General features: G+C 42.2%; 1 protein-coding gene across 6 annotated transcripts in view; it reads left to right on the top strand.

Moving 5' to 3' along the window:
• The window catches only part of UBE2F (ubiquitin conjugating enzyme E2 F (putative)), a 103,492-nt gene extending 86,203 nt beyond the window's left edge, over positions 1 to 17,289 (top strand). For 5 of the 6 annotated variants that reach the window (XM_074189758.1, XM_074189757.1, XM_074189755.1 and 2 more), the window contains 2 exons: positions 5,658 to 5,720; positions 17,009 to 17,289. In XM_074189758.1, the coding sequence (XP_074045859.1) occupies positions 5,658 to 5,720; positions 17,009 to 17,059 (114 nt within the window). In that variant the 3' untranslated portion in view covers positions 17,060 to 17,289. Of the gene's footprint in view, positions 1 to 5,657; positions 5,721 to 17,008 lie in introns of those variants that run through there. The other variant, XR_012468894.1, reaches the window with a different exon arrangement.
• The last annotated feature ends 239 nt before the right edge of the window (positions 17,290 to 17,528 follow it).

Below are 17,528 nucleotides of genomic sequence, written 5' to 3'. Positions count from 1 at the left end.
TCCAGGCCCCTATGCATCTTCTTCTCATCTCTCCTCTTGCCTGCCCTTGCATTCAGGGTCTTCAGTGTAATCACAGAGGGACTTGGATTTGCATCCTTGGTTGTCTGCTTCCACTATGGCTCCATCCATCAGTTTTCAGACCTTAAAAGGTCCCCACTGGGGGTATCTGACCTCGTTCTGCAGTTTCTACCACATAAAACATGAAGTCAACTAGGAGGACTCTCTTAGTGCTCTTTTCTACTTGTCAGCAGATTGAAGTGACCCCAGAATCAGACTTTGCATTCCGAAACATCATCCAAGGAGGAGAAAGTGGAAGAGAGGAAAATAACAACCCAGACTTTAACACATTTCCAGCCAGAGACCCACATTTCTCTCGTGAATCTTCATCGTATTAACTTCAAGAACCAAACTCAGACCCCAACAAGAAGCCTTTCCTTCTCCCCCTATTCTGAGGAAGGGCAGTGTACAACAGAAGTGAAGAGAGACCTGTTCTGGGCCAGGCAAGGTGGGCTGCCCATGTGGAGAGCAAGGCTCATCCGGTAGACCTCTCCTAGGACCCTGAGACAAAGAAGAAGAAGCTGGCTTATATAAGATAATGTGGAATAGGTGAAAAATAGCTTTAAAGAAAGAAGTAGGGGGCAGCTAGATGGCGCAGTGGATAGAGCACCGGCCCTGGAGTCAAAGAGTACCTAAGTTCAAATCTAGCCTCAGACACTTAATAATGACCTAGCTGTGTAGCCTTAGGCAAGCCACTTAACCCCATTGCCTTGCAAAAAAACCTAAAAAAAAAAAAAGAAGAAGAAGCAGCAGCAGCCCCGGCAGCTGAGGAATGATTCTGTATCTGCTTTGTATGGAGGGAGAAACCTGGCACTGAACACGTCCTGAGGAAATGTAATTGTGCAGATTACTTGGGCAATCCATTAGTTGGATGCAATTTTATTTTCCATTCATGCATTTGAGCTTCTGCCCACACTAGGCTGATTCAGAATTTTGGACCTTGACTAAATGGATCTGGTTTCAATTGGATTTTGTGCCATGCACTCCTCTTTACTGTCCTTCTTTTGTAGTGGTTTTAAAAAATAGATGTTACAGGCAGCTAGGTGGCACAGTGAATAGAGCACCGGCCCTGGAGTCAGGAGTACCTGGGTTCAAATCCGACCTCAGACACTTAATAATGACCCAGCTGTGTGGCCTTGGGCAAGCCACTTAACCCCATTGCCTTGAAAAAATCTAAAAAAAAAAAAAAATGGGGAAAATGGGTAGTAGTTCCTGAAGAGTACCTCTGAGAGATTCTTAAAAAGCCAAGTATTCCAAGGATCCTTCAAACCTTCAATGAAATAGAACCAGTGCTACAAGATGTAAAGTGTGGAAAGCACCCCAAGAACTGACAAACGATAGCTACAAAATGGCTAGTTAAGCCTCAGAAAAGAAGCAAAAACAGAGGGGCTGCTTGGCAGAGGCTTCTTAGGTTTGGAAGAGCTCCAAAGAGACCAGCAAAATGCCAGCTGCCAGGAAGAGTCATGGACATGACAAAACAAAGGCTGGATGGAGTACTGAAGATCAGAACAGCAATACCAAAACTATTACCAGAAGCAGCCCAAGAGAAGCCTGTAAGAGCTGGGCATCCTAAAACCATTACCCAAAAATATCTTGGAGATGTTATTGTTTCTACCAAGCCTAGAAACTGTCTTCCATCTGAGGGAATAAGGAACTCATCTGTTGATTGATGATGTTCTGAAAAATAGACTTGTTCTGAAATTACAGGAATTTCCAAATTGGGGTAAAATGCAACAAATTGACTTTTCACCATGCCAAGGGTCATGAAAAGTTGAGAGGCTCATCCAAGAGATGGAAATAAACATTTTTCGGTGACCTGGAAACTTACCTTATTTAAAGTCTTTTGAAAATCAAGTAAAAGCTAGTAATGATAGCTTATATTTACATAATACCCTATCATAGTATGTCATCTCCATTCTCAAGGTTAGGCCTTTGCTCCAAAGGAATGATATAAAAAAAAAGATTCTGTATAAAAATATTTATAAGCAACACTTTTGGTGATATCAAAAAATATGAATTTAACCCCTTCAGTTGGGGAATATCTGAACAAATGGTATAAGGTTTAGGTTCTATATTTTTACTATAGAAAGAAGTTGGTAAGATTCCTATTTTTTCGATCTATTTTATAGATACATAATCTGATAGATAAATAGATAGATAGATAGAAATGAATTGCACTTTAAATATTTGATAGATTTTGCTTATAAGTCTATGTGATTCCAAGTTTCCCCTAGCCCAGGAGTTCCTTTCTGGCTATTCAGTTTCTTTGGATTATTTGACTCTTCTATTTCTTGCTCTGTTGACCTGGCATTTTAGATTTTGTAAACATTCATCTATTTTATTCAGATTATCAGTCTTTGGGATACATCATTGGACAAAATAGTTTATAATATCCTTTATTTCTTCATTGTTATGAATTAACCTTTTTTTCATTTTTGATGTTAGGAAATTCAGTTTTTATCTTTTAATCAAATGAGCTAGTAGTTTATTTCATTGAGTTTTGTGTATTTTTTTGGTTTTGTTTTCAATTTGATGATTTTTCTCATTTTTTTTAAGTGCATCAGTTCTTCCTCTCTTTTATTGATGAAAATGTTTAAAGTGCTAAATTTTCCCCACTAAAGACAATTTTGCCTCTATCCCAAATTTTCCAGTGTTTTTTTTTTATTGTTGTCAATTACCTTTAATGAAATTTTGGTTTTTATGATTTGCTTTTTGACTCACCTTTTCTTTAGGATTAAATTATTTTATTTCCAATGAATTTTTCATTGTTTCTGCAGCAAATCTTACTGAATATAACTTTTATTGTATTATGGTCCATAAAAGATAACCGCAATATTTCTGGTTTTCTAAATTTGTGATATTTTTAATCTTCTAATACATGATCAATTTTTGCAAAAGTAATTCGTGGCTGGAAATATTTATACTTTTTTTCTATTCCCATTCAGTAATCACTGGAAGTTTATCTAACTTTTCCAAAATTATATTCAGATGCTTAACTTCTTGTATACCTTTTGGTTAGATTTATCTAAAGCAATGAGATGCATCGAGGTACTCTTTATTAGATTTTACTGATAACTCATTTACTGATAACTTCAGATATTTCAATTAACTTTCAAGATTTGGAATGATATCATTCAAAGCATATTTGTTCAATATTAACATTAATTCATTATTTGCTTAATATGTAGTTACTCTGTTTATTTCTTTTAATTAAGTCTGTTTTTGCTGTTGACTGGTCTGAGATCATAACTGTTATCTTACCTTTTTTTACTTTAGCCTGAAGTGTAAGAGTTTTGCTCTAGCCCTTTATTTGAACTTTTTTGTGAATCTTGATATTTCAAGTGTATTTATTGTAAACATTGATTCTGATTTCTGATACATTCTGCTCTCTTATTCCATTTTATAAGGGAATTCATCTCATTCACTTCACAATTAGAATAGTTGGTTACATCATAAATTACAAAAAAGATCAGCCTCAAAGAAAACTGGAAAGATTGCACTGATGCAGGGTGAAGGAAGCAAGACTAGAATGATTTATAGGAAAACAACAGTGTAAATAAAAATAACTCAAATACGCAGGATCTCTGAGCCATTCATTGACCAATTTCTTAAATGCAGAGGCTCCCTAGTTGACTGAGAGATCATGGACTCAGAAGTGCAGAATGAACTACATGTTGGATAAGACCAGCATAGAAATTGGCTTTGTTTGAAAGTAATGGGGCAGCTAGGTGGCATAGTGGATAGAGCACTGTCCCTGGAGTCAGGAGGATGTGAGTTCAAATGTAACTTCAGACACTTAATAATTGCCTAGCTGTGTGATCTTGGGCAAGTCACTTATCCACATTGCCTTAAATAAATTAAAAACAAAGAATGAGTCAACAAATAATAGAATCAATAACCTCATTTTAAAAAGACAATGAAAGTACATATGTTTTGTAAGGGTTTTGTTTATATTTTATTTCACTTGAGGTGAGAATTGGCAAGAAAAGGGGAGGTTGAGGATATGGTACCTCACTTACCCCATAAAGAAATATAAGAAAACTGTTGAGTTAAAATCAAGGCTAGCCTTAGGAAAATGGACTGTTCAGCAAAATGGTTAATGTTCAGTGTGGTAAGAATGTAATTTCATGATAAAGAATCAAGGAATGTGTGTCAAACTTGCCAAATTGTGCAAAGCAAAGTGATTATAGCAAAAGAAGGCATAGGGCATAATAAAAAAAAAAGATTTTAAAATATAAAACACTATAAAGTTACAAGGTTTATTATATGAGAATCAATGGAATTATTTTCTTTGTCCTAAGGAATTCGCATACCATTTTAAATGATCTGGACCTTCCAAAGGATTTTCTAAATTCTGAGAAAGCAAAATCATTGTCAATAAAAACATCTAAGTAATATATACCTTAATTGATGTGGTTATTGTAAAGATCAAATTAGATATGTAAAGCACTTTGCCCAAGTTCAAATTCTGTTTAAATACCAGCTATTAAGACTGAGTTTTGTTTTTATTATTTGCTTTATGCATTTTTAAAGAAGTATATGCACACATCCCTTGAGGCCTCTTATGGGATCAAAATATTTAAGAAACCACAGTATTGAAGAAAACTTTGACTAAGAGGCAGAAAGATCCATATTAAAATCCCCCTTTAGATACTTCCTGGCCTTGGTTACTGTGATTGTAATGGTCAAACAAGAGCATGAAGCAGCATCTCTAACCTATGGGGCAGTACATTTCTGCCTGGGTTTTGCCACATCTTTCTTCTTAGTGATTATGGAGGTTTAGAGTGGTTGTCTAATCTTTGGTTAGGAATACAGTCCTTAAGTCTAAATATTCCTTTGGGAGAAGATGGCTCATTTTACAGGAAAGTCATTTATCATGTAGTTTCTCAAGAATATGTTGTAACGAATAGAGGCACCTCTTCTGTGTGTTGGGGAGAACGTGTTCTGTTGAGCGTCTGTTTGTCCTTGAAGAATTTAAACGATAAACACAAATCTAACTAAACCCCGCTTTAATTCTGCACGCCCCCCCACCCCCACCCCCAACCCTGAATGCTCCCTAAGCAAGCTATGGCTTGGGGCTTTTGTTTTGTTTTGGCCTTGTATCAGGTTTCTAGTTGCTAAGTCTACATTTTCATAAACAAGAAAAGTATAGGATATTTCCAAATGAGTAGATCAAGAAAGGGAAGTAAATATTCTGAATCAAAATGGGGTTTTATTAAACAAATTTTAAAATTAAGGAATTTCCTTTTTTTTCTTAGCCCTGTTCTTAGCCACATACCAATAAAGATGCTTATTAGGAGGAGCAGATTTATTTATACTTATCTCATTACCAAAAGTAGCATGTCAACATTAGAAATGCCGTAAGGCTGACAGAGTGATTGCTTTTCTCAATAACAGCCCTGAGAGTGCTATTTCCCCCTTTTAATTCAGAATCTGGACTCCAGTCTTTTGATGGCAACCCACAAGTGACCAGGTCCCTGGGGTCTTTTCTTCTCTTCCTCCCTCTGAATCAGAGGCAACCAGGGACCTCAGGTCCAGGCTCCCTTGGGCTCTTCTCAGGAAAGGGATATTCACAGACTCACATTTCTCTTATTTTTAAGGACCTTTTGAATTTTGATGATCCTCTGAATATTGAAGCTGCAGAACACCACCTTCGGGACAAGGTGAGTCAGCCCTTTGGCAAACAAACCTGATGGGTTTTGTTTCTGGGATGTTGGGTCGTCTACTGACTGTAGAATAAGAAGCCAAGTGACTATAGAATCCTTAGAGGTCATCCAGCCCAGCTGCTCCCTTATTTTACACTTGTGGAAACTGAGACCCAAAGGAAAGGGACTTGGTGCAGCTCCTCCATAGTACTAATTACTCAAGAAAATTCATTTTAACTGTGTAAGTGTAGGCCTGTTGTAAGTGACTTCTCAGATGTAACAAAGCCACATCACCAGCATCCCTGGGTTATCCAGAGCATTCATTTGTGGGAAACATGTCTGAGAGGCTCATCCCCGTAAGGGCAGCTACCTTGTAGACCACATAACTCAAGGCCACCTCCTAAAATATGGAGGACCAATGAGCTGACCCCTTAGAGGAAGTGACCATCCTTAGGAAGTCCTGGGTTCTTAAAACCCTGAGGATCTTCTGTTTTTTGTAAACATTTTTACATTTCTTTACTCTTGTTGTTTGACAGCTTTACCTTATTTTCTGAAAACTTAATTTTTTTATTAAAAACATAATATTAAACATCAACTCAGACTTGTTCAGCAACAATTTGAAATCAATTTAATTTCAGTTAATAAAATGTCATCAATTTTTCCATGTCTGTTACTCTCCATCCCACCAGTCCACCATTATCTAGTGAAAGGAAGCTACTCTCTTTTAACCAACATATGTAGTTCAGGTAAAAAAACAAAACAACCTCTTGGTCATGTAGAAGAACAGGTCTGGTTCTGTTCATCTGGTCCATCACCTCTGTCTGAGGAATAGAAGGTGGGTTTTATTCCTAGTCTTTTGAATTCAAATGTGGTCACTACTTAAAGTTCTGAGGTCTTTCAGAGTCCTCCTTCTCCCCCCACATGAGTTATTCTCCTGTTTCTGTTAACTTCACTTTACATCAGTCCACACAAGACTCTTCAGCTCTGGATCTGTTATATGGCTCATTTCTTAACGACCTGGTAAAATTATTCTAAATTCAAGTATCACACTTTGTTTAGCTACTGTGGTCAAATCAAAAGTATTTATCAAGAGCCTATTATGTGCCCAGCCCTAAGGACACAGAAAAAGGCAGAGAGATAGACCCTGCCCTTCCAGTGCCCACAGCCCAACCACACACAAATGGGCTTCTTTTGTTTCCAATTCTTTGAAATACCAAAAGGTACAACTGGAAATATCCTTTCTGTCCTTGGGAGTGTCCTGGGAGTACACACTTAAGAGGAATGTTCCTGAGTTAGAGGACATGTATCATTCAGTGACATTCTGGGATGGCATCAGATTGTTTCTCAGATGGTAGATTTGCTGACTTGCCCACCATCATTCCCGTTTAGAGCCCATCCTATGTCCCTTCCAGCCACTGCTCTTTGCTGTTCTGTCCACTTGCTAATCTGATGGTTATGAGGTAGAACCTCCAAACCATTTTAACTTGGCTCCAGGCAGCCACTCAGCTAGCGCTTATTTCTAGTGTCTCTGGCCCAGGCATCCTGAAGTCCTGGAAAGGCTTAGAATGAGTCAGTCTCTCCTCCTGCGAAGTTTACATTCTAAAGGGAGAGACGAGTCCATATAGAAGTTTGGAGAACAAGTGTAAAGAGAACAAGTACAAGATGGCTTATGAGAAAAGGCTTCTGGTAGGAGGAGTTGCTTCTAGGAGACCAAGGTAAAGAGCTTCAGACCAGTTGAGTCATTGGTTTTTTGTGCATTTTTTAGCCTAATTTGTAAGCCTTTCCATTTCATCCTGTTCAGTTTTCTCTTGTTTGTTTTGAGCTTTCCAAGAACTGGTTGAGCATGCCATCTGTCTTCTTGGCTTCCTCCATATCATCCATTTGAAATGTTGGGCATGGGAGTGGCTAGATGGAGCAGTGGCTAGAGCATTGGCCCTGGAGTCAGGAGTACCTGACAAATAATTGCCACGTGGCCATCAATGTGTTCTCCCTTCTCTGAATGAACACTACCTTGCCAGCATCTCTCCTGATGTAGGTCGATAAAGGTATGGTCAGACAACCCCCTTCCTCACCCTGGGCTCCCTCAGTGCAGCCCAAGACAACATTAGCTTTGGATAACCAGCCCTTTACCCCCCTGGAGGATAGAGTTAATGATAACTATGTATAGGCTTCTTCCATGAGCCAGGTGATCGATTGGGCAAAGGTAATAAATAGCTTTAGAAAATGAAAGCTCCAATTACCACAAAATCTTGGTCTCAGAAGAAAGGGAACCTGAAATCACAATGGAACAGAAATTTTCAACAATCAAGACTGGTTTGAAATTTTTTCTTTTTCTCTTCTAAGGTATTCTTCCACATTTCTTGAAATTTATTTCCTATTGCAGAAATCTACAGATAAATAAAGGATGGATATAAATAGCCCTCCAGTCAAAAGGAGCTGTGGGGGGTTGGAGAAATGGAGGTGGGTGTTCTCTCAAATGCAACATCTCTTTAGAACTTGCAGAGTGATTGACAAAGGCTTGGAACTGAAGCTTGAAATTCTCTTTTGTTTGGGATTTCAAAGGCTTTTCAAGATTTTCTGTCACTTAAGAAATATCAGGGAAACTGTTAAAATGAGTTAACTTGAATGACAAAAAGGAGATTGAAATAAATGAAATCTTTTCATTCCCCTCTTTAATGAAACATCTTTCCCCTCAGAAAAACCACTTTCCTCATCCATTTTCTGTTTATAGCCTTGCCCTCTTTCCAGTCATTCCTGCTTAAAATCTTGAAGACAAAGTTGCTGCTTCCTTCTTTTGCCCTAAGCGATGAAGTTCTCTCATTTCTGCCTCCACAACCTCTCTTGTCTCTGTTCCCCATCGCCCTTCTGGTCCAGGCCCTCAGGCCATCTCTACGGGACTCCTGTAGTAACTTCTGACCTCACTGCTCTGCTTTTAGACTCTCCCTTCACCATATTCTTCCTAAAACACATCCACAGTGAAGCATTCCCTCACTTATGAACCTGGAGGACAGGGACTTCCACGGTCTTCATATGTTTCTCTTGTTGACCTCTCCCTTTGTTCCCAGTTCTCTCTCTTTACCCCCTTCCAAACAGCCCCCCAGCCAGGTCCAGTAGAGCTAAAGTTCTGGGCTTGGGATGACCTGGACCCATGCTGTTCATTTCCAGGCCTTGGTGATCGCTTGTATGTGGTTCCTGTTCTGAAGAACGTTATCAACTATATTCTATCATTGCCCCTGAAAGGTCACTCAATTGCCCCACTCTACTCACCATCCATCCCTAGGACTCCTCCAACCCAAAACTCTTCTGGCTACTATGGCCCACATGTCACAGGTATTAGTTCTTTGAAGGCAGAGAATGCTTCCATCAGCCTCTTCTCCCTTCTCCACTCCAGTTAAACCCTTGCCATCCAGACCACCAGGTCTGGCCCCCTACCCTAAGGTGTGTTGTCCCTTTGTATGAAAAGGTGCTTTTCTGTCTGCTTCCCAGAGTATAGCCCACTGGTATTTCATAAATACTTTGTTCATTCATTCATCATTTACTGGTACAGACCATTTCCAAAAGACCAGACCAAAACAAAATTAAATCCAAGTGAAAGACCTGACTAATTATAGAATCATAGCAGATCATTTAGCTTCCCTTAAGCCTCAGTTTCCTCATTTGTAAATAGGGATAGTGTTTAAGAATACCTCCCTCAGGGTCATCACGGAGCTTAAATGAGATAACATATATAAATGTTCTTAATGTCCCATGAACCACATATGATATCAGGAAAGATTCCTTGTTTGATCTGTAGACATTTTGTTTCTTTGTGTATTATATAGGGAAATGTTAAAGCACATTTGGGTAATAGCAGTTACTAGCCCAGAGTCTTAGCTATCAGAGGTGAGTGCTTGGCCCAGAGTAGATACATAAATGCTTGCAGATTAATTGAATTGTTTGTTTTTCATTTTCCAAATAGTAAATGTATCCCTTTGATACTACAAGGATTGGTGGTGGGGATACATTTGTCATTGATGATGTTCCCAACCTCTCTGACTTAGTAGATGGTCTTCAGGGGTTGCCAGGCTCAAGAAAACCTAACTAATCTTGTGGCTAGCCCTAGGGATGAGTCTTCCTGGCCTCGCTCAGCTAGGCCTCTCCAAGGCCACAGGCAACCAAAGCCCTTGGGCTCTTTCCAACTTGCTGGGGTCTGCTAGAGCTTGAGAACTCCCCGCATAACCTGTGAGAGCCCCGGGTCACAGCATTCCATGGTCAGGCATAGAAATAAGGTGAGTGAAAGAGAAAACAGTTTTTAAGACACAAACAAAGCCAAAGGGAACAACAGAGGTGGCCTGCCAAGTCTTCTTTTCTTCCCTCCTTGGTGGAGGCCAACAGGCTCCCCACTCTCATCCTCCATCTCTCCTTAGCCACCCTACACTGGTCAGTATAGACAAATTCAAAAGGCCTTGATGCATTCACTTAGATCAAGTAGCAGCTACATGGCCTTATTCACCTCAGATGTCTGACCTTCATCCTAAGAAGCACCAAGGGCACTGGCAAGAGCCCCAGTTTGACCTAACTTCTCTGAGCCTTGGATTCTTCATCTGTGATAGAGGATTAGTCATTCGTTTAGTTTCCTTACTCACAAGGTTATTGTGAAGAAAGCATTTTGAAACCTTAAAGCAGTACCTATATGTTGTTATAGTTATCTTTATCGTTATTATTACCTGTGGATAGTTGATATAGTCAAAAAGTCCAGAATATAATCATTGTATGGGAGAGTTTCTCTCTCTACTGTTGTGACTGTCACTCTTCATTTGGAATTGTCTTGGCAAAAATAATGGAATGGTTTGCCATTTCCTTCTCTACTGTGTCCTCATTTTACAGATGAGAAACTCAGGCAATTATGGGTTAAGTGATTAGAGAATAGATTTGAACTCAGCTCTTCCTAACTTCATACCAGGTGCTCTATCCATTGAGCCACCTAGCTACCCTTTCTCTTCCTACACTTAGCTGATAAGTCACAAAAGACCCAGAATGTAGTCACACAATCTCAGAGAGTGAAGGAATGAGGCTTCAGTCCCACCCAACGTGTGATCATTTCCTTAATCAATTTAAGAGGATCATAAAGGGGTGGCTAAGTGGAACAGTGGATAAAGCACCAGCCCTGGAGTCAGGAGTACCTGGGTTCAAATCTGGTCTCAGACACTTAATAATTACCTAGTTGTGTAGCTTTGGACACTTAACCCCATTTGCCCTGCAAAAACCTTTAAAAAAAAGAGAGATCATAAAGCCCTAGCTATTGGATGAAGACAGCCGACTTCCCACAGGAAACATCTCATGAAAGACTGAAAAAATCGGACTCTTTCTTCCAGACTTTCTCTTTCAGAGAAAGAATCTTTTATATGAAAGAAATAATTCATTGAGGAGTCCAGGCTCAGAAGACAGCCAGTAGAGTTATAGGAGACAGTAAATCCAAATGGAACATCCCTGAGGTGGGGGCAGAGAAAGTCACCCAAAGCAGGAAGGCATTTCAAGGCATAGGACTGCTCTGAGCCAAGAATAAAGCCAGCGATGCACTCCAGAAAGGCCCAGGCCCTGGAGGCCCCGTAGAGCTGCTGGAGAACTGGACCAAAAGGAAGGACTTGGGGCCAGTCATCCTCCATGTGTGCTCTGCTCAGAGACTCTGTGAGTATTGTAGAAGAGGTTCCCATTGGAGTAAATCTCTTTGCTAAAAGTTAGCTAAGTCTACTGGCTGACTGTTTGTGGGAAGCACCCAGGGGAGCTCAGAGACCCTAACTCTCTCAAAGTAGCAGCCGCCCATTGAGGAGAATCTCCCCAGGGAAGCTGTCTGGGACACTGGGAGGAAGGTCATAAATAAACTCCCTCCCTCCACAGCTTTTAGCTAATTCTTTGCTTTTCAGATGTCCAGAGCATGCTACAGGGTGCTGACCACAGAGATTTGTTCTAATAGATGAATTCCTAATACTAAATCCTAATCTAAAGCAATTATTATTCAGCCTGTTCACGAACCTTATTTTCCTTTAATAAAAATAGATTGTTTTAACTTGCAGAAATTCTTAGTTATATGGCATGGCTGTGTGGAAAGAGGATAGTGGGAAATTTGGGTTTTGTGAAAACAAAAGATTGCAGTAAACATATTCATCAAAATAGGGAATGCGATTCAAATTTACCTTCTCCCCCCGTCCAGCATTCTGTTTTGATTTAAAGAGGTTTTACTCCTTGTAAACTGATCTCCTGACATCTAGTGACAATCTCCGTATGACAGATGGTAACTTAATACAGAGACCAAGAATAATTCACAAAAATATTAACTTGGAGAGGGTTATTTTCCCAGGTCAATAATTACAAATTGATGTGTTTCTACAATTGAAGATGGAAATAGATAAATAAAGTTTCCATTTGTAAGGGAAATAGATGATGCCTACTAATTTAGTTGCTGGTAATGTTTTCTTAGATATTCTTAAATCTAGAAACTGCAACAGATTCTGTTTATTTTCTTCATAAAAATTAATTTTGACCTAATTGCCAAGTAACAAATTAGGTAGTCACTGCTGAGCTAAATTGGATTGAGTCACAGAATCCCAGAGTTGCACAAGAACAGGGAAGTTGGGGAGACTTCCATGACCAGAATCTACACCATCCCTGATACGTAGCCATCCGGTCTGTTCAAAGTCTCTGAACCCTGTCTTACCTCGAAGATTTTGGAGTTGCTCCTTCCGTATTCCTTCCACTGAAGTTGGTTGGCCTCTTTGGGCCCATAGGTTCTAGTCCTCCTCCTCCCCATCAGAACCCATCCTATTCTTGTGCTTCCTAAGGCTTCTCTTCCTTCCTCACTTGCTCCATGACTGCCGACCTCTCCGGCTGGGCTGAAGCCTCAGTTTCCCTGCCTCCTTTTCTCCAGAGTCACCACCCTAATGAGTTTGTTGTAGCCAAAGTCACTCAGTGCAGTATTCTTAAAAGCCCTTTTCCTTTCGTGGAAAATGTATTTTTTAAAGATCACTCTCCCTCCGAGACATCTAACAAGGAGGCAGCGCTAACGGAAATGCCTCTGAACCCGGGAAACTATCCGAGCCTCCTGGATAATGGCAGCTCCGAGCCTTCCCTGTTCCACTGAGGATAGAATTCTTTATAATGACAGGATTGAACTGCCTTCCATTAGAATTCTTCTGGTCTTTGGGAAGCCTTTCCAGCCACAGAATCTGAAAAGAAGGACAATTTTCTGTTCCTGACCTTTTTAATCTTGAGTAAACCAAATCTACATATGAATTATGCATCCTCAGATACTGCTAACTGACTGGGACTTCACTTGTCCACTAAAGGGGACAGCCTCAGACTATTGATTAAGAAATGGCACCATTTTCTTTCCTTAAGGAAGCAGGTTTTTAGAATGTTTCTTCAGTCCACAGCGGCATACTTTCTGTTTTCTCTCTGGGCTTTCATGCTTTATTAAAATGAGCTCTCAAAATGAGCTCTCTTACATGTTGGAATTCACTGGTGTGGCTTGCCTCACATAACAGCAGGAACAGCCCCTCTATTTATAACCCAGACTCCTGAAACACGGGCTGGAAATAGAAGGTGACCGACTGGGATGACCGTCGTAGGCGTGGAAGAATTCTGATGTGGTTAGTCAGGGTCCAGCCAGCCAGAAGATGGAGTGTAGGGAATGGTGTGGGAAACGACGGCCAGAACTTAGGCCAGTTTAGTCGAAGACCACGAGTTGCCCACTGAGTGTGAGGGGCTGGGGATACAAATTTAATCATTGAAGTAATCCTCACAAATGAGAGGCAACAAGGAAGGATACACAGAATAAAAATAACAAATGGTACAAAGTGGCTAAAACAAGGTAGTTTGGGAGGGAGGTCATCAGAAGTTGAGGGGGTCCAAAAAAGTGAAGCTTCAGCTGTAGCGTGGGGGAAAAGCTACTGTGAGATAGAAATGGGAAGAAAGTGCATTATGGGGTGGGGTGGAGAGGGGAGGGGAAAAGGAAGAAAAATATTAAATATTTAAAAAGCATAGCACGTTGTACATAATAGTATTGTCGTTTCATGTTACAGTCATCTTTTTATGTTATACGGTATTCTAGAAATGCTTGTTTCATTCCATAAATTAAAAAGAAAATAAAGATTTAAAAGAAAATGAATGAAAAATATAATTGGAAAATATTTAACAAAATAAATAAAAATAGAATGCAGCATTTTTTTAAAAGTGCATTTTCTGGGCCTGAGGTCAGCCAATGCAAGAAGGATAGAGATGGAAAATGGAGCAAGGAAGTGCAGCAAGTGGGCCCATTCAGGCCACAGGACAGGACGTCACATCCAACGAGGCTAGAAAGGTAGTGCCGGGTCAGGTGGCGGATGGCTTTGAAAGCTGAACAGAGAACTCTCTCTGATTCTGGAGACAACACTGGAGTTGACCGAGTCAGAGCTGCACCTCAGAAAAACCACTGCTGGTGGTGGCTAAGATGGACTGAAGAGGGGAAAATTGGAGGCAGGGAGGCTGATGTGGAGGCTAGAACAGTGGTCTGAGGGGGAGGGGAAGGTCAGATGTAAGAGATAGAGGCAGATATGGCAACTAATTAGACTTCAGGGAATGGAAGAGTCAAGAATGAGAGTCACTGAAGGGGGCTGCTGTGGATAGAAATAGATTTGGAAGGAGGGAAGAAAGGGAATAATAAGTTCCATTTGGACTGGGTCTGGGACAGCTGCCCAGAGATGACGTAAAGGTGATTGGTGAAGGATGAAAACCATTTTGACCAGAGGAACAGACATAACTTTCTGATGAGAATGTAGGGAATTGTTTTACTCAAACAGTATTAGGTGCCCAGCAAAATGTAGTAGCAAGGAATGAGGATCCTTCTTGGAGCCAAAAGTTGTGGATTCAAATCCTGTCTCAAAAACATACTAGCCATGTGATCCTGGGCAAGGGGCTGTCCTGCATGGGTAAAAAGAGCTGTTTGGATCAGTGAGATCGCAGATCCACACCCTGGTTCTGTAATAATAAAAACCCATAGAGCACTCTGAGATGCAAAGAACTCTCCTTTCCTCAAAACTGTTGAAAAAGGGAAACCCTGGCAAGGGACAGGAGGCTTAATACAACAGGCTGGAGCTGATCCTCTCAGTAGATGTATGCGACTAAATGTAAATCAGTTCATCTGAATTCCATTTTCTGACCCCACCTCCCTTGGCCAGTGAGGAAACAGAGTAAAGAGGAGATGTCTTGTGGGTGTCTTCTGATTAGACTTCAGTCTAGAGATTTCACTTCTGTTTTTAACTTTTGGGGACACCCACCATATGCAAAGCCCTGAAAGGCCCAAACATTGACTTAAAAGTGTGGTTCAGGTTCAAGTTGGAGCCAGTGGGAAAACTAGAAGACCTAGGAATCGGGAGACATTGGGTCTGTGAGCCGAGCCTCATTGAAGGAGGAGACTCAAGGAGGAGTGGGAGTGATAGAGCTCAGGAGGCAGCTGGGAATTGGCCAAGCAGCCTGAGTGTGGCCCGAAGGGGTTTTGAGTGGCAAGGGAACTTGTGTTCTAACTTCAAGGCTGTTGGAGCCCTGAATGTTTTTAAGGAAGGAGGTGACATGGTTAGGGTCTCAGGAAGATCATTTTGGTAGCTGTGTGGAATCCAAAAAGGGAGGAGACTATCCAGGGGGCTTTTCCCAAAGTCTGGTGAGAGATGATAGGAGCAGAGTGAGAAGAGAGGATGAGTTCTGTGCTGTGTGGGCATCATGGGCCCCTAGAAGGTCAGCACCATCCTAGGGGAGCAGTGGATAGGGTACCAGCCTTGAGTTCAAGCCAGACTCACTAGCTGTGTGACTTAATTGATCACCTCACGGCCAGGACCATCTTTGGCCACAGAACCCAGATGGAGGAGAAAGTGAGGCTGGGGACTTAGCCCAGCACCCCCTCACTCAAATCCAGTTCATGGGCTTCTCGTGGCCTCACCTCCCTAATGTTTTCTTTGAGAACAGAAGACAAACATCCTCCTCATCCTCCTCCTCGGCTCAGCCCAGGGAGCCAGGCTCCAAGTCTGGGCCTCGTCCCCTCACTCCCACCCTTGTGCTGAGGATCTGCCATAGAGCAAAGAAGGCAAGGTCACTGAATGGGGGCAGCGTTGACTCCTTGGAGTCAGACTTGTCTATGCTTTGGGTACTGTCCAGCCCCTTCTCGCTGCTCTATAGTGAAAGTGAGAGGGAAGGAATCCGCATTGCCAGCAGGGAGAGATCTCGTGCTGAGAACAGATCGATCCTCCCTGACGGAGAAAAGCTAGGGCTAGAAGAGCTGGTCAGGGACAGGCCCCAGACGCCTGGGAGGGAGGGAGTCACAGCCTCCCCAGCTGGCCAGCAGACAGAGCCTGGGCGCCTGCCACCACTGGTGCCCCAAATGGCCACCATGCAGAGGTATTATCCCCATTTTACAGAGTGGAAACAGGCTCAGAGGGTTCATTGTCAGGGGGTATTGCCCCAGTCTATGCTCAGTGCTGGGGCTGGGAGGTCACGAGCAAATGAAGATCTCAGTACAGCCAAGAGGGGTGGAAGAGGAGGTGCAGAAAGCAGCCTTGGGAAGAGGGCCATGTCAGATGGACATCCTGGTTGACCCAGAGCTGTCGGGCATTGCTGGCATCGTGGGCACACAGCTGGAGGCAGAGGGTGGGCCGCAAGTAGAGAACATTTTTCTAAGCATGGCGGGTCAGAAAGACCCGATCGTGACTCCCACTGATCTAACCCTTTGAGGCAGAGTCATGAGCCCAGGCTGGCCCCAACCCCTGGTCTCAGCACCTCTGGTCTCAGTCCTGGAGGTCAGCCCCTCCCACCTAGTCCTTCAGGGTCTTCGTGTCCTCCAAGGGTCAAGCTTGCTCGCCAGAGGGGCCATGAAAGTATGGCCTTGTAACTTTGGTAGTTTTTGGACTTGTCATTTATTCCCTGGAGGCTGCCAGACCCCAGCTTCCTCCAGATTCTTCCCAGGAGAGGGACACATACAATCACGTGCACCTAGTCACCAGAGAGATGAGGTACCTGGACAGTGAGGAGCCAGTTCCCGAGGCGGTGACTTCATCTCTGTCCTGTGGACCTGGCTTTACTCATGACTCTGGCGCCCAGATGCTCTGGCCCCATTGGTGGCCCAAATGAAGGATGGCATTAACCTCTGGGACTCCAGGAGCAAGTGCAGGTCCCTCCCGGCCGACAGCGCCAGAAGGCTTGGGGAAAGGATCCTATTTTGCTATTTGTTTAGTTCATCTTCTTGGAGTGTTGCTGTCACTAACCCCCTCTCTTCTGTCTCCCCCCATCCCTCTCTTCCTCCACAGGAGGACTTCCGGAATAAAGTTGAAGATTACATTAAGCGTTACGCCAGATGATGAAGGATGGCGGGTCCATGGCTTGGCACCTCCGACTTGTATCTATCACTTAAAAAAAGAAAGAAAAAAACAAATATTCAGCATCCTCCTTCCCCCACCCCTTCCAACTCCCCATCTGCCCCACTGGCTTGTACACGTCCCGTGACCGTGTTGTACCGAAGAAGAGAACGTTCCTAACTGTCCATTTTACATGGAGAACTCCACATAAATACAGCAAGAACTTGTGTGTATTTGGTTTAAAAAAGTTGTTTGCTTTAAAATGTTTACTTTTCTGAACCCATACTGTTATAGCCTATTGATGATATTCTTGAGAAATTGAAAGAGATGAGTCCTGAGCTAGCACTTGCCACCTTGGGGTCGGTCTCTGCTCAGCCCCGAGAGAGGCCGGGCTCACGGCCAGGCCCCCCCCCACCCAGCCCAGCCCTGGTGCAGAGGACCGGCTGTGCACAGCTCCATGAAATGTTGATGC

Source organism: Macrotis lagotis, chromosome 5 (assembly GCF_037893015.1).
Source record: "Macrotis lagotis isolate mMagLag1 chromosome 5, bilby.v1.9.chrom.fasta, whole genome shotgun sequence".
NCBI classification, from domain to species: domain Eukaryota; kingdom Metazoa; phylum Chordata; class Mammalia; order Peramelemorphia; family Peramelidae; genus Macrotis; species Macrotis lagotis.
This window is presented reverse-complemented; position numbering and strand designations above follow the sequence as displayed.